The sequence below is a fragment of the Lepidochelys kempii genome, chromosome 14, assembly GCF_965140265.1.
Source record: "Lepidochelys kempii isolate rLepKem1 chromosome 14, rLepKem1.hap2, whole genome shotgun sequence".
Lineage (NCBI taxonomy): Eukaryota > Metazoa > Chordata > Testudines > Cheloniidae > Lepidochelys > Lepidochelys kempii.
The window spans coordinates 32,646,636-32,672,241 of record NC_133269.1 but is presented as its reverse complement, the minus strand read 5'-3'; the positions used below and the strand labels follow the sequence as shown (position 1 = coordinate 32,672,241).

General features: G+C 52.5%; 1 protein-coding gene across 1 annotated transcript in view; it reads left to right on the top strand.

Annotated features, from left to right (window-relative positions):
* Nucleotides 1-24,503, top strand: part of LOC140898121 (C-type lectin domain family 2 member E-like) — a 58,065-nt gene extending 33,562 nt beyond the window's left edge. The window contains exons 3-7 of the mRNA XM_073311569.1: nucleotides 14,679-14,777; nucleotides 19,840-20,027; nucleotides 20,778-20,881; nucleotides 22,519-22,636; nucleotides 23,439-24,503. Coding sequence (XP_073167670.1) covers nucleotides 14,679-14,777; nucleotides 19,840-20,027; nucleotides 20,778-20,881; nucleotides 22,519-22,636; nucleotides 23,439-23,477 — 548 coding nt within the window. The 3' untranslated portion in view covers nucleotides 23,478-24,503. The remainder of the gene's footprint in view (nucleotides 1-14,678; nucleotides 14,778-19,839; nucleotides 20,028-20,777; nucleotides 20,882-22,518; nucleotides 22,637-23,438) is intronic.
* The last annotated feature ends 1,103 nt before the right edge of the window (nucleotides 24,504-25,606 follow it).

The window sequence follows — 25,606 nt, the reverse complement described above, 5'->3', positions numbered from 1 at the left end:
GAAGGAGGTCACAGTCTGTTCCCTACGAGCTGAAGGTCCGTTTGTCCTGCTGCGGCAAGTGGAGCTGGAGAGCGGAGATGTTAGGTGAAAGAGACTGCATGATGGAGTTGGAGACTGAGGGACGGGAGCCTCCTCCCAGAAACGCTCCCAGGAGAACAGGTTTGAGGAGGAGTTCTCTGGGGAGCCTCCTGCTTGGAACAAAAAAGGGTGGCACACTGATGAAGATGTCTCTGTCCCAGGGATGGGGGAAGCTCCCAGCCAGGCTATGCAGCAGGGATCCCATTTCTCCCCCAAGAAACCCATTTTGCCCAAAGAAGTCAATGGCTCTTACCTCCAAGAGGGAGTGGGCTCTTCCCTCTAGGCCTCTTTGAGAACTACTACTGCTTGCACCCATCTGGGAGGCTGTCACACACCCCAGGACCTAGAAGACACGGGGGGAGGAGGCTCCTCTTCATGTCAGACTCTGAGAGCCCAGAGAAGGGCCAAAGGAAGAATAAAGGGCAGGAGATGAAGCTAGCCCGGAGCCTCTGTCCCATCCTCACCTCCTCAAAGGTGGAGCTTCCTGAGCTTCAGTTGGGCAGACAGTCTATAGCCCTGACGCAAAGGTCCTTCTGCGCCATATGGGGCAGGAAGATCTCTGCCTGGGAGCATGGGAAATGGGATGGGGGTGAGATCAAGGAAAGAGGGGAGGGATATGGGTGTGAGGGAAAGAGCTCCTGCCCCAGATGAAGGTATCTGGGGGGCCGTGGGAAGGACACAGCTCCACAGAGATGGGAGAGAGTTCCTGTGAGTGCCAGGGGCCACCATTTCTGCTTCCACTAGTCCCCCATTTATAGTGAGACACAGCAGTACCTGCAGCAGGGAGCGGGACTTGCTGAACAGGGAGGGGAACCTTGAAGAGCATCAGATGAGCCACAGCCCCTGCAGCGCCTCGGGCATCTGGTGCAAGTGCCGAATCATGTGAAGCTGGCCCATGACCTTGGCTGTGACATCCTCATGCTGCAGGGGAACGAGAACATGTCAGAGACTGAGACACTCCCCAGGAATCAGGGAGGATTAAGGGCACCTGGAACCAGCACCATCATTTCCACCCAGCAGCTGCTCATGTCTGAGTGGTAGATTCACCCTCCTGACCCCCAGGATGGAGGCTTGCTGTCCTCTCTAGTGACCTTCAGTGCCAACCCCCCTCCTTGTAGGGTGAGCTCCTGCCACTTCCCCATCAGTGCCCGTGACAGCTGTTCCACCTCCAACCCACCTGGGGACACCGCTCAAGTTCGGAGGACCCTCTCTTCCACCCCTACCTCCATCCCCACCCAGGTAGGGCAGGGAGGGGGCTCTAGAAGGGTGGCGGGGGGTGGGAGGGATTCTGGCAGCAGTGAAGTGGAATGGGGAGAGCTTGAGACCTTTCCCCAAGACACCCCAGTGACAAAACCTGAAACCACAGGATGGCAGCCCTGGTGAATGGGGCAGGTCAGCAGCCCCTGACGACTGAATCCTCCCAATCTCTCGAGAGCGGGTCAGGCCCTACCAGCAGCAAGACCAGCTTTCCACACCCATGTGCCTCAGTCAGTCACCATCACCAGTCAGTCCTTGGCCTCCCAGGCTGCCAGGGATGGGAGCAACTCTCGATGGTGGCTGGGGTGACATGGACACTAGGCCATGGGGAAATGGGTGCAGCTCTGTGGGGCAGGAAAGGTTCCCAGAGGGCACTTAGGGGACTCTCCTGTCCTTCCCAGGAGTGATAGCAGAGCACCACATCCTAAGAACAGAAGTCCATGAAGGCCAGAAGTCCCCACTAGGCTCCTTGCTAGCAGGCCAGCAAATGGCGAGAGGATGGGAATGAGGCCCTGGGTCCCACCCCAAGCTTCTGAGTCAATTGCAGCTGCTTACCGTGTCCCCCATCAGTTGCTGGGCTTCCCCCAGGAGGGAGTAGACCAGCACCAGCCCAGCCTGGCTGACACGCAGCAGGGGGTCGTGGATGGCCAGCAATGCTGTCTGTACGAAGGATCTTCTCTGCCCGACGGAGAAGAATTTTTCAAAGACCTAAAACCAAGAGGACATGAGGCTCGAGTAGATTGCCCAGAGCCAGCCTCCAACTCCTGGCGGTCCAATGGCGTCTAGTGCCCCAAAGGGTGGGGAAGAGAGCTGCTGTCGCCAAGGCAGTTCATTCCCCAGGAGGCTTTCAGGGTCCCAGGGCTCATGGAAGCCCCTTTATTAAAAGGTCGCAGATGCTGAGGGACCAAAGCCTCCAGTGGCTCTTTCGGGAAGGCAATTTATGGCAGGGGCCAGGATGGGCTGGAAATGGATCTCTAATGTGTGTGAGCAGGCCCACTCTGCGGTGCAGGGCACAGAGACGACAGGGGACTCTGTCTTGCTTCCAGCAGAGAGATCTCCTGCACCTCAGCGGCTAGAGGAGTGTGCGTGTGTTGTTGAGGGGAGGAGGGGGTTGGAGCTGACAGACCAAAGGTCTCTTCCCCGCAGCTTAGTGATTTCTCTCCTCGCTGGGAATGGCCTCTGCAGCTCCTTGGTTTCTTCAAGGGGAATCCAACCTGCAGCCTGACAAGAACAAGGAGACTCCTGGCCCAGTCCCAGTGTGGGACCTTTGGCACCAGCGTGTCCCACTGGTTGCTGGATGAGGAACTGTGAGCTGGAAATAAGGAGCAGGCTCTTTTCCTGTCTTCAGGAGGCCTCCACTGCAGGGAACCCAGCCAGCTACACTCCCTGAGCTGTGTCATGCCCTGGCACAGTGCCCTTACCTCCCCCACTCTGGCTGTATTCTTGTAGCCTAAGAGCCTTCTGTCCTGGTGCCAGTCATAGCACCAGAGATCCTCCACGTCATGTATGGTCAGACCTGGAAGAGAGAGAGAGAGAGAGAGAGCGACTTTTCTCCTCATTCTGGTTGCAGTTTCTGTGTCCTTCCAATCCCATTGGTGGCTGCACAGTGGAATGGAGAAGAACAGAGGCAGAGAGAGACTTGTCCTCCGGCTGGGGTCAGTCTGAGAGAAATGGTCTAGGGTCCCATTATCAACATATGGTCACTCTCAGTCCCCTATTGGGTTCCGTGTCCCAGCTGGGTTCCTTACCCTTCTGTTGGAGCAGCAGTTGGTAGAGCCGGTAAGTCCCCTCCCTGGCCTGCCGGCTGATGTCCTTGTCTGGATCGCTGACAAATAGAGCCAGCTGGGCCACATGGCGACCCATCTGAGGGAACTCGGCTGAGATCTAATGGAAGGGAGAGCAGAGGGGACTCCATCAGCATTTTCCTCTCAGCTCCCTGTCTGCCCTGGGCCAGAGGGCTCCTTCCCCTTAGCCCCTCTACAGGAGATGCTGGGGGAGAGGAGCTTGAGATCGAACCTTCATTTGCTCTGCTGCCAAGGGAGCCCGGGATGCCAAGCAGGGGCTGGAGCATGGTCCCCTTAAAGGCCCAGGGTCAACACTGAACCAGGACAAGAAGAACTTGACTCAAGCTAGCTCAGTCCTGCTCTGACTCTGCCTCCCCATGAAGAACCCTCCTAAGCCACAGCCCCGGCAGCAGCAGCAGATCCTGCAGCCCGCTGGAGCCAGCCCGCCTCCACCTGGAGCCAGCAAGCTGGGCTCGGAGCTCACTTACGTCAAACTCAGGGAGAGTGACTGTGTATCTCAGCAGGGCTGTGCTGCTCCTGATGGCCCTGGCTCGCTCCTGCGACACCCTGGACACGACCCAGAGGTTGACATGCTGTGGGGAAAGGAGGCAGGTCAGACTCAGTGGCCAGCTGCTCCTGCTTTACAAATGAGCCCCCCACGCCTCCAGCCCCAGGGGCCTGAGACATTCTGCGCAGGGGGAAATAGCTGAGTCCTTGATGGCAGAGCTTTAGAAGGGGATTCTTTCCCCCAGGATGCAGCTTGTACCCTTCAGGTCACAACTTCTCCGCATCTCTCTAGATTGGGACAATCTAGGGGCTGGTCCCATCCTCCCAGAATTCCTGATTCCTGAACAGTTCACCAGAAAGAAGACTGAACCCTCGGCCCTTCCCTGCTATGCAAATCCTTGGGGGGAAGTAGGGAGTGACTGAGAGCACAATCCCCCCAGGAATGTCAGAGCAGATCAGAGGGAAGGGCTGATTCCCTGGGGCCCTCCTGTTTATCTAGGAAGGAGCATGTGCCTCTTCTCTGAGAAGTAGCTCCCTAATCTCATGGGCTCTGTGTGTTGGAGGGGAGAGGGAAGGGTGGATTTTCAGACTCTCTCTCCCCAAGACAGCCAGGAGCCCTGTGCTTAGTGCTCAGCAGAACCAGGCAGAGCTCTGGCTTGGAGTCCCAGCTCCTTCCTCTGTTCCTCAAGAAGGAAGGACCTGACACTACATTGCACTGACCCACCAACCAAGGACGGCCCACTGGGGACCCAGCTAGGAGGACAGAGTAGAAAATGGATCTTCCAGTTTCTCCTTACCAGTCCCCCAAAGAGTTACGGTGAAATGGGGCTCACCTCCAAGATGAAGTGGAGCCTGTCTGTGTCTGGGGACTCTGCCAGCAGGTTCCCCAGCATGGCATCCAGGACCTCTGGGATGACTTTGTGCAGAGTCTGCAAAGCATGGGTCAGAGTTAGTGAACCTGGGCCTACACCTGCCACAGGATGGGAAGAGGGGTCTCTGGGAAGCACTGGGGAGACTCCCAAACACATCTCCTGGCCTCTCTCCTTCACATCCCACTGCAGGCAATTTGCAAGAATTGATGACCCCTGGACCTTTACTCCATGAGCTTAGCAGGTCTCTGCAGAGGGCCTTGTAGGCAGAAGAGTAGGAAACAGCCAAGTTGCTATGGATGGAACCTGGGCTTCTGGGCCAAACACGGCTTAGGAAAGAAAGAAAGAAAGAAAGAAAGAAAGAAAGAAAGAAAGAAAGAAAGAAAGAAAGAAAGAAAGAAAGAAAGAAAGAAAGAAAGAAAGAAAGAAAGAAAAATCCCCCAGGGAGGGGTAATCTCTTCCCTGCTGGAGGGAAGGATCCAAGCCTGCAGCTTGTTCCATCTCCACTACCCCACCCCTAAATCTGGAGCTCCAGCTAATCAAGGGAGTAGGGACCAAGGACTACTCTGGAAGAGGAGGAGGATGGAGGAGGAGGTACCTGGATGCCGGTGGTGTCCTTCTCCGTGCCCAGGGTGAAGACGGAGTGAAGGGCAGCTCGCAAGAGGTGGGTCTCTAGGGCTGGCTCCAGGGCAGGTTTCATGGTGCTGGCAAGAGAGAGGAGCTGCTATTAGACTGTGCAGTACTGGGTGGGACTGTCGCCAAGACAGACACCAAGCCACAGGGATAGAGGCACAGTCTGGCGAGAATGGAAACTGAGGCACTTCGCTAGGGAATGACAAGGCCAAGGTGTCCCAGACAGACAGTGGCAGGACAGGAATAGCTGCTGTTCCCTGGAGCCTGCTGCCCCTCCTGTATCGGAGCCCGGGAGTGAGCCCCTCCCCAAGGCCCCTGTCATGTTATGGGAGTGAAAAGAAGAGCCCTGCCAGGAGAGAGTGACCCTCCCCACCCCACCATCTCTGCCAGAGGCGCCACTCTTGGGAGGTGACTTGGGAGGGACAGTGATGGTGACTCCCAGCCTTGGGCCTGAGCAGCACTGGGGTGAGGGGAGCCGGCAGGGTTGGGGGGTGGGGCTGTCTCAGTACCAGAGGTAGCCCACTGCAGCCAGGGAGTGGGCGAGGACGGCGCTGGGTGACGAGTCATCGGGAAGCTCCTCGATGAGCTCCTGTGAGACGTGAAAGAGACAAAGGAGCATGTGAGATTCAGGCCCGACTGACGCCTCCCAGTGAGGAGATGACACAGCCAGTGCCCCACATGGCCAGCAGGATCCCCCACCACCTCCCGCTCCTCCAATTCCTTCCTGCCCATCCGACTTGTCCCCCTTCTCGGATTCCTGCCCAGCTCACTCCCAATCCCCTTCTCTCCTCCTCCCTGTCAAAACTGCCCCCATTCAGCCCCATCCCGACGACTGAGCTGGGACCATGAGATTCCTTGTCCCCCACTCTCAGCTGTCCCCCAGCCCCACAATTCTCCCCCTCCCTCCAGCTGCCGTATGGCGTGTCTCACTCACCACGATCCTCTTCACCACAGCCGCCTTGCAGCAGCGCGGCTCCAGCGTGTCCTCCCCTCTCTCCCGTGCAGCCAGACATGCGGGGTAGATGGCCTGAAGGAACAGGAGCTGCTGCCCCTCATCCTGTACCCACCGGGAGTGGGGTATAGCGAGAGACAACCTGTTAATGAGGGACCTTCCTGCCCCACCCACACCAGCTCCAGGGCTCAGGCCTCAATGGGGGATTGTGGGGACCCGCCTATTGTCCAAATCCCCCACCACTCCTACACAAGCAGGATCAGGAACTGGGACAGTGCCTGTGGGGGGAGATGACTTTGGCTGTTGTGGGACACCCCCATCTTGGGGGTCCCACATCATGGATGTAAAAGGGTCCCATTGGGGGTGGTGGATCAGGAGGCACAAGACCCTCGGCAGGGGGTGGGGATCCTGGGAAGGGACAGGACAATCTTGGTTCCAGCCCAGTGGGGAACATTTGTACCTTATCTCTGCACTGGAGCTGCTCTCGGATGACCTTGAGAGCAGCTTCATCTTTGGCCACGTCCACCCCTTCCTCCTGCTCCGAATCCAGGGGGGTCCCTGCACCAGGGAGGGAAGGACAGGGGCGTGGTGGGCAGAGCAGGATTCAAGACCCCCCTTCCCACCTCAGGCACCCAGGGCAGATGGGGCCCCAAACCTCCCTCTCAGGGATGCCTTCAGCCCCCAACAGCTGCAGAAGCCCAGAGAAGAACCCCCCCTCCACTGGCCAGGACTCCAGGGGAGGTGCCGATTCCCCCGGCCCTGGAGCAGCAAGGACCAAAGTGGCAGCAGCTCTTCATGCCCCCACCCCCAGGTCCCCGTGCGGAAGGGGCAGCTGTGTGATGGCTGCTGCTGTCCGTGGGGTTCGCGGGGCTCAGGCCAGACACCTGGGCTGGGACCCCCCCCCGTATCCCTGGGAGAGCATCTGGGCCCAGGGTGTTCACATCCCGTCCTCAGCCCTCCCGGAGCCCAGCCCGGCTCCTCACCTGGAACAAAGCAGTGGCCTCCATCGGCCTGGCTGCTGCCAGATGCCCAGGTGCTGCCGCTGTCCCATGCTGAGCTGCCGGTGCTGGGACAGGGACCTTCCCCCTCCTGGCCTGCAGGGGCTGGAAGGTCCTCAGAGACCGGGCAGGGCGATGCCTCCTGATGGGAAGGAGGTCTGGGCTCCTGGGGCCGCTGCTGCCCACACAACAAGCCCCAGAGCCACCCTGCCCGGCGCCCCTCCTGGGCTGGGTCCTGTCTGCCAAACCGCAGCCTGGGCCAGCTCCATTGGGGCCTGGTCGGGGCCTCTCCCAGCTCGGCGCCTGCGCCGGGAGCCGGGGTCCTTTTCCAGAAGGCCGGGCACTTCCGCCGTCTGGCCTGGATGGGACCTGCTTCCCCGCCAGCAGGGATGCAGGGGTTGCTCTGCCCCTTGGGAAGACGGCAGCTGCTTCCCTCAGGCTCTGGGGCCACCTGCAGAGCCTTCCTCCGCAACATCCGCAGGAGCCTGGCCATCCTGGAACCGAGCGGGGAGCAGGGGTGAGACTGGGCTCAAGGCAGCCTTTCACTCCTGGGCCTTTTCCGTCCCTCCTCCTCCCTCCTCCAACCACAGCCGCCCCCTCTGCCCGCACAGGAGTGCAGGGAATGCCATCTACACACACGGGCAGGAGTTCATTGCATGATCCGCTCCCAACGTTCCCCCTCATAATCCCTGCTGCTGCAATAGCCAGGAAGTCTCATCCTTTTCCAGCAATGAGGTCAGTCCCAAAGACCATCGGTTACTCTGGAGAAGCAGTCCCCTCCTGTCGTCCCAGGCCACTCTCCCACCCAGGCTAGAGAAGGAACAGAAGCCAGGAGTCCGGACTTCTCCTGGGAAATCATTCCTCACATCAAAGTCACAAAGGCCCTCGGCACAGGAAGCACAGAGCCCTCCTCATTCCCCATTGATTTCCAGGCTCAGCAGCTCACAGGGTCTGGCTCACCTCAGAGACTCTCAGCCTGGGGAAGGGTTGGGAGGGAAGGGCTGGGAGGGGAAGGGCTGGGAAGCCCCATTGCTGGAACCTTTCCAAACACACTGGAGACGGCTCTGGAGAAGCCCCTGCCTGGCCTAAGAGTGAGGGGCTCTTGGGGGCTGTTTGCAAATGAAATCCCCCTTTGGAGATAGTCTCTCCCCCAAACAGAGAGGGGAAGACACCGAGGAACCCGAATGCCACTCACGTGCTCTCAGTGATGGTACAATGGATGGCGGATGTTCAGGATCAGCAGACGTCCCTCACCCTCCTCCTCACTCTCCAAGCCCAAGGCAGGCTGGAGAGGGTGGTGACCTCAGGAGTTACCCTGCCCAGCCAGCAGGCAGGGTGATGACACGAGGGCGATCGACTGGCTGTGAAAACAAGAGTCTGTCTGATTGCCAAGGGACGGAGAAACTCAGCCAGCAGCAGGGGGTGCAGAACACGGCCCTAGGGCGGAGGTGACAGCGCCTCCGGGATCCTGACATCCCAGCACTTTACTCACCTTCCTGGAACCTCCCAAACCCACTGGGCTGTAGCCATGGGACCCCAACCCTACTGACGGCAAACGGGCCTCAGCTGCGACCACAGGGTCACACCAAGTGTCAGAGCCATGGATGGACCCCTTCACTGACCACTGTCGCACACTCCCTCCCACAGCTGGCAATTGCAACCAGGCCCTAATGTCTGGTCCCCCTGCCTTTGAGAGAGAGTGTCACTCCTGCTTCCATTGCTGCCTCTTGATCTGTGGGACTTTGGGCAAGTTGCTCCCCCTCTCTATGGCTCTCTGGGACTCACATTCCTGAATGGGCTTTATAGAAGACAATGGTTAAAGTTTGGCCCCAACTAGTTCTTGTTTCTCGAGACTATCCATTTTAGCAAAGTTTAGAGTTCTTGACATTCAACACCTGGAAACATCCCTTTCTCCTTCGCAGATGGCCTTAACATCCCTTATCTCACCCAGGCTTCCTGCTGCCTGGAGTTAGAGAATTGACCCTGTTCCCATTGGACCTACCCAAGGTGTCACACAGCGAAGCGGTGACGGAGCCAGAAAGAGAAGACAACTGTCCTGATTCCTGTTCTAACTAACAGACAACAACCCCCCAGAGGCAGGGATAAGGCCCAGGAAATAAGGTGTGAACATTTTCATGGAAACCTTTTTCTGTCAGAAAATCCATTCAAACGAAACCACTTTGTTTCTTGAAATCATAACAAGTAGGATGAAAATTCTTTGCAAAAATATCTGTTTGCAAAACAAGAGCATCTCCTGTCCGTCACAGTGCATTCAACTGTCTCGTCATACACAAAGGGGAGACACTATGCTCTAGAAAATTGGATGAGATGCTTCACTCTGAGCTAAGTAGTTACTGCTTTTCACAATTTCAAAACAATAAAATACAAGTCAAATTGAATATTAGGTTATAATCTGATATGGCTCAGTGTGATAGGACACCCCCTAGTCTGCACTGCTCCGAGTGACACTGTTCAGTGGATCCCCAGCATCCACCCATGGTGAGGTAAGTGGGAGAGGATTGTTATTCATTCTTGACAGAAGGAGAAACGAAGGCTGAGAAAGGAGCAGGGACTTGTCTTAGCTGATGCAGCCAGTCAGTAGCAGAATTGCTCTCAAATGAACTACAGACCAACAATTGTTCATAGTAATTATTCAGCAATTATTTCAGAAGAACTGGAATGTTCGAGAGGATCATGAACTGCTCCGAGACAATGAATGGAGAGCAGCATCCACATTGGTCAAACGTATAACTGATTGTGACTTATTTGCTTGGTCATAAAAGAGAACAACAAAGACCAGAGTTTCCTCCCTGTCAATAGCCCCCTCCTCAGCCAATCAAGGTTGAGACTTTGAGGGGTGGGAGGCTAAGGGTTCTCATTAAATAGCCCAAAGAATGGCCCCGGTCACCACCGAGGGGATCACTCTCGGAGCACTAGTCCAGTCTCACCTCTCTGTGAGGGCCTCCCACAACCCCCCCGGACCCCGCTCCACACACAGAGCTCCTGGTGGTGGGAGGAGAACAGAGGAAAAGGACAAAGGAAGCAAGAAGAGAATGGTAGGAGGGACAGAGGAAAAGGGAAAACAAAAAGGAGAAACCCCAATGTCCCCAGTAATTCTAAGGGACAAAATCCTAGGTCGGAAATAAAATACTGCCCCCACAATCTAATGTTTTCCTTTCCTAAAAATCAGCCAGCACCTGATGGATCAGACTGAACAGGTTCCAAACCTCTCCGAGGCTCTTACCTTCTATACAGGGACGTCTGTTTTCGAGCAAATCCACTAAAAGAAAAGGAGAAAACTCCAAAGAGGGTCCTCCTTGCGCTCACGTACGTGCAAGTGAATGCTCTCTCAGTCCTCCAGGAGAGACCTCGAGAAGGAGACGTGCTGAAGCAAAGCCACAGGGATCTCCGAGCTTGCCCCTGTCCTGCACCCCTGTCCTGCCTGGCTGATGTCAAGTTCTCTCTGTGAGGTCATCGCCTCCCCACCACCTTTGTCCAATAGGCTGAGGTCCTGCCAAAGGCTCTTGTGATGTCACTGCCACACCCACCACTCCCCTGCAGTGCTGATGTCCTGCCCCTGTCCAGCTACATTGGATGTTTCAGCCGCTTCCCCTGGATCACCCCACTCAATGTCACTTCCTTGTGGGGTGACACCGACTACATAGTAGAACACAGAAGTTCTTCCCCAGGCCGCAATTAGGTTTTCACAAGTTAGTTGACTTTATGGCCAGAAGGAACCATTCGAGCATTTAATCTGATCCCCTGCGTATCCTAAGGCCTCCTGTATGTCAGAAGAGCTGGGCTTTTCTTTTACTCAAACATTTTCCAGAAAGGCATCTAGTCTTTATTCGAAGAGATCAAGAGATGGAGAAGCCATCATTTCTCTTGGTACTTTGTGCCAATGACAAACCACCTGTTAGGATATAGATATTCAGGCCTGTCTGTAAAGGCCTATACTCTAAGAATTTAGGTGTATTCTTATCACTTGGCTAGTGATAGAGGTATAAAAGAAAGAATCAAAATCACTGTCTGCTGGTGTAAGGGCCTTCTCTTACTGTGACAGTCTGAGGCCCTGTTCTTAGGCTAAGGCCTTTGGCTAAGCAGCAGAGGCAGCCATAAACTGGGAAGCGAACGGTCACATCCTCACATTCCAAACTAGTCACATTGAAATAAGGTGCTATTGGGCTGTTAGGCACTATCAGGACAGGACTGTATTCCTATCACCTCCAGAGAAAGGGAAGTGCCTAGAAAATGTGAAAGGAAACTTAGTTTGATAGCATCCTGTCTGGCAAGAACTCACTTATCAATAGCTGGGATGTGAAATCCTCACTTCTGTATTGTTTTGTCATTATAGTTCCCACTTTGCTGTTGTTTGTCTGTATAATCTCTGTCTGGTTCTGTGATTGTTCCTGTCTGCTGTATAATTAATTTTGCTAGGTGTAAACTAATTGAGGTGGTGGGATATAATTGGTTACATAATCATGTTACACTATGTTAGGATTGGTTAGTTAAATTTCAGGAAAATGATTGGTTAAGGTATAGCTAAGCAGAACTCAAGTTTTACTATATAATCTGTAGTCAATGGGGGGTGGGGGGGTGGGGGGGGGCATGTGGGTGTGTGAGATGGGAACAGGGAATGGGGGTAAGAAAATTGGAATCATGTTTTGCTAAAGGGGGAGATGGGAACAGGGAATGGGGGTAAGAAAATTGGAATCATGTTTTGCTAAAGGGGGAAATGGGAACAGGGAATGGGGGTAAGAAAATTGGAATCATGTTTTGCTAAAGGGGGAAATGGGAACAGGGAATGGGAGTAAGGAAGTTGGAATCATGCTTGGCTAAGGGCAGGAATCGGAACAGGGACATAGGTGTAAGGCTCTGTGGTGTCAGAGCTGGGAAGGAGGATACTAAGGAAGGAAACTGGAATCATGCTTGCTGGAAGTTCACCCCAATAAACATCGAATTGTTTGCACCTTTGGACTTCGGGTATTGTTGCTCTCTGTTCATGTGAGAAGGACCAGGGAAGTAAGTGGGTGAAGGAATAAGCCCCCTAACACCACCCTCTTACAAATCTGGGTCTTATTGTCATTATCCTTTTTCTGATTTCTGCTTCCATAATGGGGTTTTGTCATGCCTTTCTCTGAGACATAAAAGAGCCCTTTTATACTCAACATTTTCTCTCCATGAAGTCAAGCAACTCACTTCTCATTCTTCTCTTGTATATACTAAGCAGATTGAGCTTTTTCAATGTCTCATAATAGGGCATCATCCCCATCACTCAGTTATGAATCTTTTCTGCACCCTCTCCAATTGTTTTAACATAATATTCAAAATGTGGACACAAGAACTGGATTCAACATTCCAACATCAGTCTCACCAATGCTCTTTCACTTCCCTTTCCATCCTCACTACTCTATCCAGCCAAGAATGGCTTTAACCTTTTTTAACACAGTTTCACATTGACAGCTCATGTTGAACAGCTTGTCCACTATGACCCAAAAATCCTTTTCAGGGTCACTGCTTTCCAGCGGATTGTCCCCAATTCTGTAGGGTGCCGCCTGACTCCTTTGTTACTGGAGGTATGGGGTTGCATTTGGCTTTATTAAAACCTAATCCTTTAGAAAGTATTTTAGAAGAACTAGCCCATTAGAGAGAGAATCGTGAATTACTCCAAGACAATGAATGGAGAAAAGCGGCAAGTGCAATCAAATACATGTTTGGTTACGCCCTATTTCCTTGGTCTTAAAAGAGGGTCACAAGGACCTGAGCCTCCTCCCTCACAATAGCCCCAAACTCCCCCAATCAGCATTGAGACTCTGAGAAGCAGAAAGCTGAGAGTTCTCACCAGATGTCCCGGGTCACCACCGGAGGGAGTCACTCTTAGAGCACTATTCCAGCCACATGTCTTTGGGAGGGCCTCCCGCAATGAGAGTTGGAGTGCAACCCCCCCTCCCCCCCTCCGTCCCAACTCCACACGCACAGACAGGTCCTGGTGGTGAAAGGAAAGCAGGGGAAAAGGACAAAGATGCAAGAGAAGACGAGAAAGGAGGGAGAGACAGGAAAAGGGAAAACAAAAAGGAGAAACCCCAATGTCCCCAGTAATTCTAAGAGACAAAGTCTTAGGTCGGAAATAAAATGCTGCCCCCGCAATCTAGTGTTTTCCATTCCTAAAAATCAGCCGACACCTGATGGATCAGACTGAACAGGTTCCAAACCTCTCCGAGGCTCTTACCTTCTATACAGGGACGTCTGTTTTCGAGCAAAACCACTAAAAGAAAAGGAGAAAACTCCGAAGAGGGTCCTCCTTGCGCTCACGAATGTGAAAGTGAATGCTCTCTCAGTCCTCTAGGAGAGACCTCGAGAAGGAGACGTGCTGAAGCAAAGCCACAGGGATCTCCGAGGTGGCCCCTGTCCTGCACCCCTGTCCTGCCTGGCTGATGTCAAGATCTCTCTGTGAGGTCATCGCCTCCCTACCACCTTTGTCCAATAGGCTGAGGTCCTGCCAAAGGCCCTTGTGATGTCACTGCCACACCCACCCCTCCCCTGCAGTGCTGATGTCCTGCCCCTGTCCAGCCACATTGGATGTTTGAGCTGCTTCCCCTGGATCACCCCTCTCAATGAGCGTTCATTGTGGGCTCAAGCCGAACACAGTAAAACATCAGAGGCTTCTCCCCATGCTTGCTCATTTTTCATCAATTAGCAGACTTTATGGACAGAAGAGACCATTAGAGCGTGTCATCTGACCCCCTGCATATCACATGCTTTCTGTAGAGCATAGGAGCTAATTTTTGACTACACACGTTCCAGAAAGGCATCTAGTCTTCATTAGAAGACATCAAGAGGTGGGGAATTCCCACCACTTCCCTTTCTAGTTTCTTCCTTTGGTGATTCGTCCTCACTGTTGAATATGTGTGCCCTCTTTCTACTACGAATTGGTCTCTTTTGAGTTTCCAGCCACTGGGTCTTGTTATGCTTTTCTCTGATAGATTAATGAGCCCTTTAATACCCAATATTTTCTCTCCATGAAGTCACTTCAACACTTCAATGATGTCACCACCCAATCTTTTTTATAATCTAAACAGGCTGAGCTCTTTCAATAGCTCACTAGCATCTGCCAGGAAGGGAGTCCCCACAGAGGGACACCATAATCTCCCAGGGAGGGAAAAGGCTCTCACTGCCATTTCTTAACCTCATGGGGTGTTCTCCTGTTCTGCCAACCCCACCCCTTTTTCAGTATCTCCAGGTGCCTGAGGGAGCAGGAACCAGAGGCCATCCTGCAGCTGGGACAGAGATGGAGGTTGATGACCTACCTGCCCGTAGTGACCATGGTGCAGGACAGCCCTCAGGACATGCGAATGCAGCTCCAGATCTGGGAGCAGCTTCCCTTTGCTGGCACAAGACCTTGCAGGTTGCGGTGGGTGAGACAGGCACTAACTTTTGGAAACCCTCAGTGGGATCAGAGGGTAATGGTTTGTAGAAAGTGGTGTTGGAGAGCTTTACAAAAACTAGACAAGAACGGTGCATGTTGCAGGGCAGCTCCAGCCCCGGTGCTGTCAGTGAGACGTGTCCTCCCAGCCCTGCCTGACGGGTCTTTCTGTTTCAGACCCTCCTTGGAACTGCAAGAAAAGTCCAACCTGTAGAGTTGTGGTTGCAGTGATAGTTGTATGGTCTGCGTTGATTGCTGCCATCATTGCTCTGGCAGGTGAGTTCCCAGCTTCCGCCCCGCTCCCTTCCCCTCCATCTATGATCTCCGCCCATCCCATTCCCCCGTGACCTGCCACACTCACTCTCTCCTCCCGGCCTGTCCGGCTTCTGCCCCTGGGGCAGAGGATTCCTGGGGGATCTTCCTCCCAGACCCCTGCACCTGGGCACTCTCTGTGTCAGGACGATCTGACTGACATTAGCCCCCCCAGCCCATCTCTGAGCACTTTGGACCCAAGTCACCTTTGCCACGTGCCATGAAGCAGTCCCTGACCAGGGTGTCCAGTGGGACAGGATGCAGTGCAACCCTGAGCCCTTTGCCTTCCCTGTGTTACTCTGAGGTTACCAGCTTGGCCTTCCTGGATCTTCAGGTCACGCCTGTGGCCGGGCGGCAGGTGCTGCCGTGTTATTGAAATGAGCCATAGAATTAAGTCAAGACCCCTCCACCAGCGCAGTGTGGAAACCCCCCAATCGCTGAGCTTGGCCATGAAGGGTCCCTTAGCACCATTCACTCCCCCGGGCTGCACAGACAGCGTGTGCTCATGCAGAGGGCGTCTGTTTGCGGTGAACATGAACCCTGTTGTATCCCCCCGTTGTCAGGGGCAGGGCGTGCTGGGGAATGTCGGGGGTGGGATTTCTCTATTGTCCTGGGATCCGATCACTGGGCCCCAGGAGGGTTTAGCAGCTGGCAGAGGGGATTGAATCCAGGTCCGTCTGCATTAGGAATCCTCTGTGCCGATGTCATGACGTCCGTGTAGTTGAATTGGTGCAAACCGCTAAAGCAGACGCACTGCACTGGTGCACAAAGGAGCTTGCCTTGGTGCAGTTTGCTGCAGGAAGTTACCAGAGCGAGCCGCACTGCTCCAGCGCATCTCCAGGAGGTGTTTGCCCTGATGTCACTGCGTCACTGTGATTATACTGGTGCAGATTGCTCGGATACAGATGCGCCCTGAATCCCAGCTTCCTGCTGTAATGGCAGGCTGTTGCAATGGGCAGCATTGGTTCTCGCTGTGTAAGGTGGGAATCTGTGAGCTTAAGGTTGGTTACACACCTGCAGGTGCAGGGAGCTCTGCAGAACATGTGGCATCTGAGCTGGAGATGGATGGTGGAGACAGCCTGTGCCATCAACTGTTCGTCACTGACTTCTCTGCTCAGTTCAGTAGGGCAGGGGTGTGGGCTACCGTGCACTGGACAGTGAAATCTACAGGGTCAGACATGCCTTGTGAGTGAGGTGAACACATGCTCGCTTTCTGATCACCGCTGCCACGTTTCCTAACTCTTCCCAACTTAGAGTGTCTGTTCCTCGCTGAGCGCCAGCCACATGGGAAGGCTTGAAAACCAGCTACCGAGTTACTGTGGTGCAAACAAAAGTGACGTGCTCGAAAACATCTGGAGGGGTTTGAGTCCAACTCCTCTCAACTAGACAGGCCTTTCAAATCCTCTTTGGTGTCACTTATGGGTGACCCCACTGCTGCTCTTTCATGGCTCTGAAAGGGTTACACTGCCGTGAGGGCTTCCAGAAAGTGCCTTTCTTGCTGCTGTGTTTGGGGAGAGAAAAGTCTGCAGGTAGGAGGTGAATTAAGTTCCATCATTCCTGGCCCACAGTGCAACAGGTCACTTCCCATGGCTGTGGTTTCTGGCGCCCCCTTGTGGCTTTCATGTCCCTGAGTGAAAGTTCCCACATTCTTCTCAGTTGTTCACCTGCTGTTTGTTGCTAGGTTGAACGTCCAGCTGTTGATCTTGTGCCTGGGGTGAAATCATAGAATCATAGAATCATAGAATATCAGGGTTGGAAGGGACCCCAGAAGGTCATCTAGTCCAACCCCCTGCTCAAAGCAGGACCAATTCCCAGTTAAATCATCCCAGCCAGGGCTTTGTCAAGCCTGACCTTAAAAACCTCTAAGGAAGGAGATTCTACCACCTCCCTAGGTAACGCATTCCAGTGTTTCACCACCCTCTTAGTGAAAAAGTTTTTCCTAATATCCAATCTAAACCTCCCCCACTGCAACTTGAGACCATTACTCCTCGTTCTGTCATCTGCTACCATTGAGAACAGTCTAGAGCCATCCTCTTTGGAACCCCCTTTCAGGTAGTTGAAAGCAGCTATCAAATCCCCCCTCATTCTTCTCTTCTGCAGGCTAAACAATCCCAGCTCCCTCAGCCTCTCCTCATAACTCATGTGTTCCAGTCCCCTAATCATTTTTGTTGCCCTTCGCTGGACTCTCTCCAATTTATCCACATCCTTCTTGAAGTGTGGGGCCCAAAACTGGACACAGTACTCCAGATGAGGCCTCACCAATGTCGAATAGAGGGGAACGATCACGTCCCTCGATCTGCTCGCTATGCCCCTACTTATACATCCCAAAATGCCATTGGCCTTCTTGGCAACAAGGGCACACTGCTGACTCATATCCAGCTTCTCGTCCACTGTCACCCCTAGGTCCTTTTCTGCAGAACTGCTGCCTAGCCATTCGGTCCCTAGTCTGTAGCTGTGCATTGGGTTCTTCCGTCCTAAGTGCAGGACCCTGCACTTATCCTTATTGAACCTCATCAGATTCCTTTTGGCCCAATCTTCCAATTGGTCTAGGTCCTTCTGTATCCTATCCCTCCCCTCCAGCGTATCTACCACTCCTCCCAGTTTAGTATCATCCGCAAATTTGCTGAGAGTGCAATCCACACCATCTTCCAGATCATTTATGAAGATATTGAATAAAACCGGCCCCAGGACCGACCCTTGGGGCACTCCACTTGATACCGGCTGCCAACTAGACATGGAGCCATTGATCACTACCCGTTGAGCCCGACAATTTAGCCAGCTTTCTACCCACCTTATAGTGCATTCATCCAGCCCATACTTCCTTAACTTGCTGACAAGAATACTATGGGAGACCGTGTCAAAAGCTTTGCTAAAGTCAAGAAACAATACATCCACTGCTTTCCCTTCATCCACAGAACCAGTAATCTCATCATAAAAGGCGATTAGATTAGTCAGGCATGACCTTCCCTTGGTGAATCCATGCTGGCTGTTCCTGATCACTTTCCTCTCATGCAAGTGCTTCAGGATTGATTCTTTGAGGACCTGCTCCATGATTTTTCCAGGGACTGAGGTGAGGCTGACTGGCCTGTAGTTCCCAGGATCTTCCTTCTTCCCTTTTTTAAAGATTGGCACTACATTAGCCTTTTTCCAGTCATCCGGGACTTCCCCGGTTCGCCACGAGTTTTCAAAGATAATGGCCAGTGGCTCTGCAATCACAGCCGCCAATTCCTTCAGCACTCTCGGATACAACTCGTCCGGCCCCAGGGACTTGTGCACGTCCAGCTTTTCTAAATAGTCCCTAACCGCCTCTATCTCCACAGAGGGCTGGCCATCTCTTCCGCATTTTGTGATGCCCAGCGCAGCAGTCTGGGAGCTGACCTTGTTAGTGAAAACAGAGGCAAAAAAAGCATTGAGTACATTAGCTTTTTCCACATCCTCTGTCACTAGGTTGCCTCCCTCATTCAGTAAGGGGCCCACACATTCCTTGGCTTTCTTCTTGTTGCCAACATACCTGAAGAAACCCTTCTTGTTACTCTTGACATCTCTGGCTAGCTGCAGCTCCAGGTGCGATTTGGCCCTCCTGATAACATTCCTACATGCCCGAGCAATATTTTTATACTCTTCCCTGGTCATATGTCCAACCTTCCACTTCTTGTAAGCTTCTTTTTTATGTTTAAGATCCGCTAGGATTTCACCATTAAGCCAAGTTGGTCGCCTGCCATATTTACTATTCTTTCGACTCATCGGGATGGTTTGTCCCTGTAACCTCAACAGGGATTCCTTGAAATACAGCCAGCTCTCCTGGACTCCTTTCCCCTTCAAGTTAGTCCCCCAGGGGATCCTGGCCATCCGTTCCCTGAGGGAGTCGAAGTCTGCTTTCCTGAAGTCCAGGGTCCGTATCCTGCTGCTTACCTTTGTTCCCTGCGTCAGGATCCTGAACTCAACCAACTCATGGTCACTGCCTCCCAGATTCCCATCCACTTTTGCTTCCCCCACTAATTCTACCCGGTTTGTGAGCAGCAGGTCAAGAAAAGCACCCCCCCTAGTTGGCTCCTCTAGCACTTGCGCCAGGAAATTGTCCCCTACGCTTTCCAAAAACTTCCTGGATTGTCTATGCACCGCTGTATTGCTCTCCCAGCAGATATCAGGAAAATTAAAGTCACCCATGAGAATCAGGGCATGCGATCTAGTAGCTTCCGTGAGCTGCCGGAAGAAAGCCTCATCCACCTCATCCCCCTGGTCCGGTGGTCTATAGCAGACTCCCACCACTACATCACTCTTGTTGCACACACTTCTAAACTTAATCCAGAGACACTCATGTTTTTCTGCAGTTTCGTACCGGAGCTCTGAGCAGTCATACTGCTCCCTTACATACAGTGCTACTCCCCCACCTTTTCTGCCCTGCCTGTCCTTCCTGAACAGTTTATAACCATCCATGACAGTACTCCAGTCATATGAGTTATCCCACCAGAAATGCTCTGAGCTGTGTCAGTCCCTCGCAGGCTGGGAGTGTCCCTGGAATCCTTCTTGCCAGGCAAATTTACAGTGACAAACGTCTCCGTCCCCCTGCATCTGATTGCAGTGGACCAGCCCCAGCTGGGGGTCCCAATGGGCTTGGCAAGCCGGTCAATTGACTGCCTGTTTGGCCGCAGTCAAATGCTCCAGCGAGAGCCCTGGGGGTAGGAGGCAGCCTGCCTTTCGGATTGCGTCTTGGAGCCTCACTGGTGTTTTCCAGAACTTGGTTTCATTGTTTTGCCTTTTTTTTCTGAGCTAAAATAACTCAGTGAAGTACATTTTTTAAAAAATTAGGTAGATCCATATCTATCGAAAGCTAAACCTACTGGAGACAATGACGTCTTGCTCTTTTTCTTCCTGGCGGGAGGTAACCAATTCTGATAAATTGGTATTTTAAAATATCTGACCACTCTTTGACAGATTTGACTGGTCAGTTGACCAATTTTTGTACCAGTCAAATGCCCAATTCTCGTTGCAATTCTTACCCTCCATGTGACTGTTTCATTCTCAGCGCTGACCTCTCAGCTTTCATCAGCTGATCTGTGCCCCCCTGCGAGCCCCTCGTGCCCGGACGGCTGGATGGGATACCGAGGGAAATGCTACTATTTCTCAGAGACGGAAGGGAGCTGGACCGACAGCCGAAGCCGCTGCTCTGCCCCGGGTGCCTCCCTGGCTGGGATCGACAGTGAGCAGGAAACGGTGAGAGACTCTCGAGTTGCCAGACACTAATCTGGGCACAGGGATGGCTGCTGCAGCAGGACCTGGGCTCTGCCCCGTGGGGTGAGGAGCAGCTGTGAGCCCTCCCGTGCTGGGAGGCCGGAGTGAATGAACTTCCAGCCGCTGAACGCCAGCCCTGGCTGGGCCCAGGGCCCTACTGTCTGTGTGTGATCACAGGGATTGCCCATTCTCCGCTGCCCCCCTCCCCAAATAGGGAGACAGCTTCTGTCTAGGGCAGGGCTGGCTCAAGCATCTCCTGGCCTGCTGGCTGCTGGAGTGGGACTGAGAACCCAGCCAGTGCTCCTGTTGTGGGGATGGGAAAGGAGCAGCCAGCTGAGGAGGCGGGGGAGGAGGGGATCCTTTCACATTGACCCCTCCCACTTCAGCTTGCCTCCCTCCCTCCTCCTGCCTTGCTGGGGTGAGCGGTGGCTGCTCTGTGAGAAGAGACATCTCTGCAGAGAGCTCAGACCCAACAGCTGCCCCCAGCTCAGGGGGACTTGGGGTGTGGGTGACTGGGAGCACCGGGGTGGGGCTGCTGTGTGCGGTGGGAGGGTTAAGACTGCCCGGGGGATCTTGTGCTTTGCAAGAGGGAGGGGAAAATCCCCCCTGAAAATAAACTGAGCACCCTTCAATATGTGACTGGGATTCTCTGCAGCACAGAGCCCTGGAGGGGCGGTGGGGGGGAGCATGGGAGGTGGGGCTGATACCTGCTGTCCCTCAGCTTTCTTTAAGGCGTTCCTGCTGCGCCATAAGGGTGTCTATGACCACTGGATCGGCCTCTGGAGGGAGCAGGGTCAGCCCTGGAAATGGGCCAATGGTACCAAATTCAACCACCTGTGAGTCTCTCTCACCCCTCTGGACTAATTCCCTGGGCTTGGGGATTCTGGTGTCTGAGCGGTTTGAGCTCAGGTAGATCCACCATTCAGTGCTAGTGAAACCACCAGACACGACCCTGGTCCGTTCGCGTCCTGCGTGTATCGGAGACCGATGGGAGCCGGCGTGTCCCTGAACTCTCGGCTCCTCCCCGCAGCACGGTGCTGGGCCGGAGACAGAGCCCGCCATAGCCAGAGATGCCCTCGCTGCGCGCTGGGATTTCAGCTGGGACACTCGCTGTTCTCCCCCAGCCCTCTTCAGCAAGGTCCCTGGGGTGTCTGACCCCCCCTGGGGAAAGGAGGCAGCAGGGAGCTCAGGTTAACAGTGGCTGCTAGAGAGGGCAACATGCCGAGCACTGCATGGCAGGTGCAGGTCCCGCTGGGGATTGCAGCCGGCAGGTTTGAGTGACTTGGCTGGTGAGGCCTCTGAATCTGCAACAAGGCACCGATGTTAAAGGAGCCTGCGGTTCACAGGTGCTGGACGCCTGGGGCTCCCACGGGAACAGGGTACAGTAGTGATGGCTGCCCAACACCCCGCGATGGGTTTCAGTGGGCTCCAAGTGTGATCACAAAACCAGCGCTGCTTGAACCCTGGGACTTCAGCAGTAGAAGCATGAGCCTCTGCCATAGGAGCGAAAGAATCCACTTCTTTAACTGAAACTCCCCCCCGGTTGATAAAGCTCTTTTGCAGGCCAGCCATTAGAGGGGGATGGAGACCCCCCCCACTTCTCTGGTCTGGGTTACTTCAGTACTTTGAAAAATCAGGCTCTTTTGGCGCTGGGTCAGGGCTCCCCAATGGACAGTCCCCATTCTGCTGTATTGGACCCAACCTTTGGATCCCACCTGCTTCCAGCCTCACTGGGTCTGAAGAGCTACCAGACACTGTCCTGAGTTCGAGCCTCTGTGGCATTCTCCTGGGGTACAGACTCCCTGTCTGGTATGCTCCTTAGGATGTGGGACCCTGCAAATCAGCTGCTGTAGGATCCAAAACCAGTGCTGAACCCTCCCAAATCTCCCGAGAGGCATGTTGTCCCTAGAGCTCCACCCTCCACACCAGATGAACTCTGGGAGACTTACGTGAGGGTTACAAACAAGGAACACATGCTTTCACAAAGGAACTTCTTCAACACTCTCTTTTTCCCCCATGCCCAATGGAAAGCTCAAGAGTTATAGATCAACGGAGAAGGAAACCCCTGAATGCAATTTCTTCTTTCAGTGTCATCTTGGTTCTGCTCCATGTGTTTCAAGGAGGCGAGATCCTTCCTGTCCCCCGCTTTTCCTGCTCAGTCGTCTGGTTCTGGTGATGGTCTGCCCCTCTTGTTAGAGGGCCGGTCCCTTTTGACAATCAGTCTAACAAATTCTCTCTGTCCTGCTGGGGACTGTCCATTCTTCAGCACCCCTGTGGGCTGCTCAGCATAGAGGGTCAGGAACAGTCAGCGGTTCTGCAAAGCCCCCGCTGTCCTGAGCTCTGCTCCTGAGGGGCTGGGAGAGTAGCTGCTCCGCACTCAGGCCTGCACTGTGGAGAATGGCTCCCCTGGCTGGGACTGGTGTGAAATGCCCGGCCTCTGCCTGACTGCAGCTCCCTGGCTTCTGTGTGGCAGGTTTCACTTAAGAGGAGGAGGTGACTGCGCGTATCTGAACGACGAGAAAGGGGTCAGCAGCTCACGGTGCTACATGGGAAGACGGTGGATCTGTAGCAAACCTGAGATGTATGTGATGGTGTCATAAATATAAAGGGAAGGGTACACACCTTTAAAATCCCTCCTGGCCAGAGGAAAAATCCTTTCACGTGTAAAGGGTTAAGAAGCTAGGATAACCTTGCTGGCACCTGACCAAAATGACCAATGAGGAGACAAGATACTTTCAAAAGCTGGAAAGAGGGAGAACATCAAAGGGGTCTGTGTCTGTCTGGGTGAGGCTTTTGCCAGGGACAGAACAGGAATGGAGTCTTAGAACTTAGTAAGTAATCTAGCTAGATATGCGTTAGCTTATGATTTCTTTAAATGGCTGATAAAATATGTTGAGCTGAATAGAATGAATATTCCTGTCCGTGTGTCTTTTTGTAACCTAAGGTTTTGCCTAGAGGGATTCTCTATGTTTTGAATCTAATTACCCTGTAAGGTATTCACCGCCCTGATCTTACAGAGGTGATCCTTTTCTTTTTACTGTTTCTTCTATTAAAATGTTTCTTTTCAAGAACTGAATCCTTTTGTCATTGTTCTAAGATCCAAGGGCTTGGGTCTGTGGTCACCTATGCAAATTGGTGAGGATTTTTACCAAACGTTCCCCAGGAAGTGGGGTGCAAGGTTTTGGGGAGGATTTTGGGGGGAAAGACGTTTCCAAACAACACTTTCCCAGAAAGCCGGTTAAACGTTTGGTGGTGGCAGTGGAAGTCCAAGGGTCAAATAGTTTGTACCTTGGGGAAGTTTTAACCTAAGCTGGTAAAGTAAGCTTAGGAGGTTTTCATGCAGGTCCCCACATTTGTACCTTAGAGTTCAAAGTGGGGAAGAAACCTTGACAGATGGGAAAAGAGACCGCACTCGAAAGGGGCTCAAAATGAGACTCCTAGAAGTGACACTTATACAACTCACACCTACTTGAACAAGCCAAGATCTCAAAATCAGGCAGTGGGGCCCTCAAGCAATAAGTGTGTCTCGTTTAAACTCCGTATGTGCCATCTGCTTTTGAACCTTTTAAACTCAGGGTTACGTTGTCAAGCTTTTCTCTGCAGCTGAGAGGGAGTGATCTCATGAGAAGGAGTCTTACCTCATTTCCCCAGCATGTGGCTAAGGGAAGGCCTTGTTCATTTAGACTCCAGAACAGCATTTCTCAAATGCAGCCAGCAGCTGATTGTTTTGCAGCCACAAGAGCCTCCAAAGTGCCCCAACAATCGCTCAGATGTTAAGTATTAAAGGTGTCTTCTAAATGCCATAAATCTTCATGCGTGCTCCCTTTTAAATAGTACCATGCCGGCAGAGCTGAGCTACATAGGTGTGGTTTTCTTTCAAGTCACAAAGTGTATTCTTTGGCTAAGAACATAAGAACGGCCATACTGGGTCAGAGCAAAGGTCCATCCAGCCCAGTATCCTGTCTGCCAACAGCGGCCAACGCCAGGTGCCCCAGAGGGAGTGAACCTAACAGGCAATGATCAAGTGATCTGTCTCCCGCCATCCATCTCCACCCTCTGACAAACAGAGGCTAGGGACACCATTCCTTACCCATCCTAGCTAATAGCCATTCATGGACTTAACTTCCATGAATTTATCCAGTTCTCTTTTAAACCCTGTTATAGTCCTAGCCTTCACAACCTCCTCAGGCAAGGAGTTCCACAGGTTGACTGTGCGCTGTGTGAGGAAGAACTTCCTTTTATTTGTTTTAAACCTGGTGCCCATTAATTTCATTTGGTGGCCCCTAATTCTTGTGTTATGGGAACAAGTAAATAGCTTTTCCTTAGTCACTTTCTCTGCACTACTCATGATTTTATAGACCTCTAACCACTGTGTTTACATCTCATGTTATTGTAGCTCTGTAAGTGGCTATGGGCCATCTCACTGCGTGGTGTTTGGGTAGGTTGCGATTGTTCATGGGGGTGGGGAGGGAGGTGAAAAAGTTAATATGTGACTGGGTATCAGAAAGTATTTCAGGTAATCTAGTGCCAGAAAATGACCTTGAATGTGACAGCAGGTGGCTCCTCTGGGACCTTCTGCTAAGAAAAGCAAAACATAGAAAGAAAAAGAAACACTTCAGCACCAGGGGGAAAGGCAGTTTCCTGTGTTTCCGAAGCCATCTGATTCCATTTCTGAACAAGTTGCAGTGTGAGAGAGAAATTCATCAAATTGAAATGTATGTCGTGCAACGTCCCTACAGCACTTGTGCAAGGGAAGTTGAACCAAATTACTACGGTGAGCTTCAGAGGCGCAAGCTGTTAAATGATGCAAAAACCAAGCTGAAAAGACAACAGCAACAGCTCAGATTTTGTTGTTACTGTTATCATTATTATTACTGGGCTATGTTGACTGGGTTTTTTTTTGTGTGAAAGAAACTTTGGACATATTGGCAGATACATTCTTTCGTTATTCGTCATTATCCTTTCTATTATGTAAAGCATTTTTAAATTTAGTTCAGAATTGTTGTACAGCAGTCCACCTTTGACCAAAAAAGCAAAAGAACAACAAAAAAGACAAGACTGTGCAAAGCACTGGTTTGTTCTGTGTTTAGGTCCAGTAAAGATAAGACACAACTGTACCTTATATTTATTATTGAGTATGCAAAAAATCCCTATGTAAATATGCACATGTAATTTATTGGTTTGTTTTTCCTACAGTTAGTTAAGTATTGTCAGAGCCTCATTCTGAGGCTGCCAAAAATTTGTGAGAACCCCGGCTCTAGAAAGTGTTAGAAAACAAAATCCTATGTTACCATTACTTTCCAGTATTTGCAAAAAGAAAAGGAGGACTTGTGGCACCTTAGAGACTAACCAATTTATTTGAGCATAAGCTTTCGTGAGCTCCAGCTCACTTCATCGGATGTATTCAGTGGAAAATACAATGGGGAGATTTATATACACACAGAACATGAAACAATGGGTGTTACCAGTATTTATTCACTCTCGCTTGCATCTCTGTTCTTTGAAAATAAACTCATTCCTGTTTTCTGTATATCTAATTGCTGTGTTCTCAATAGAGTGGT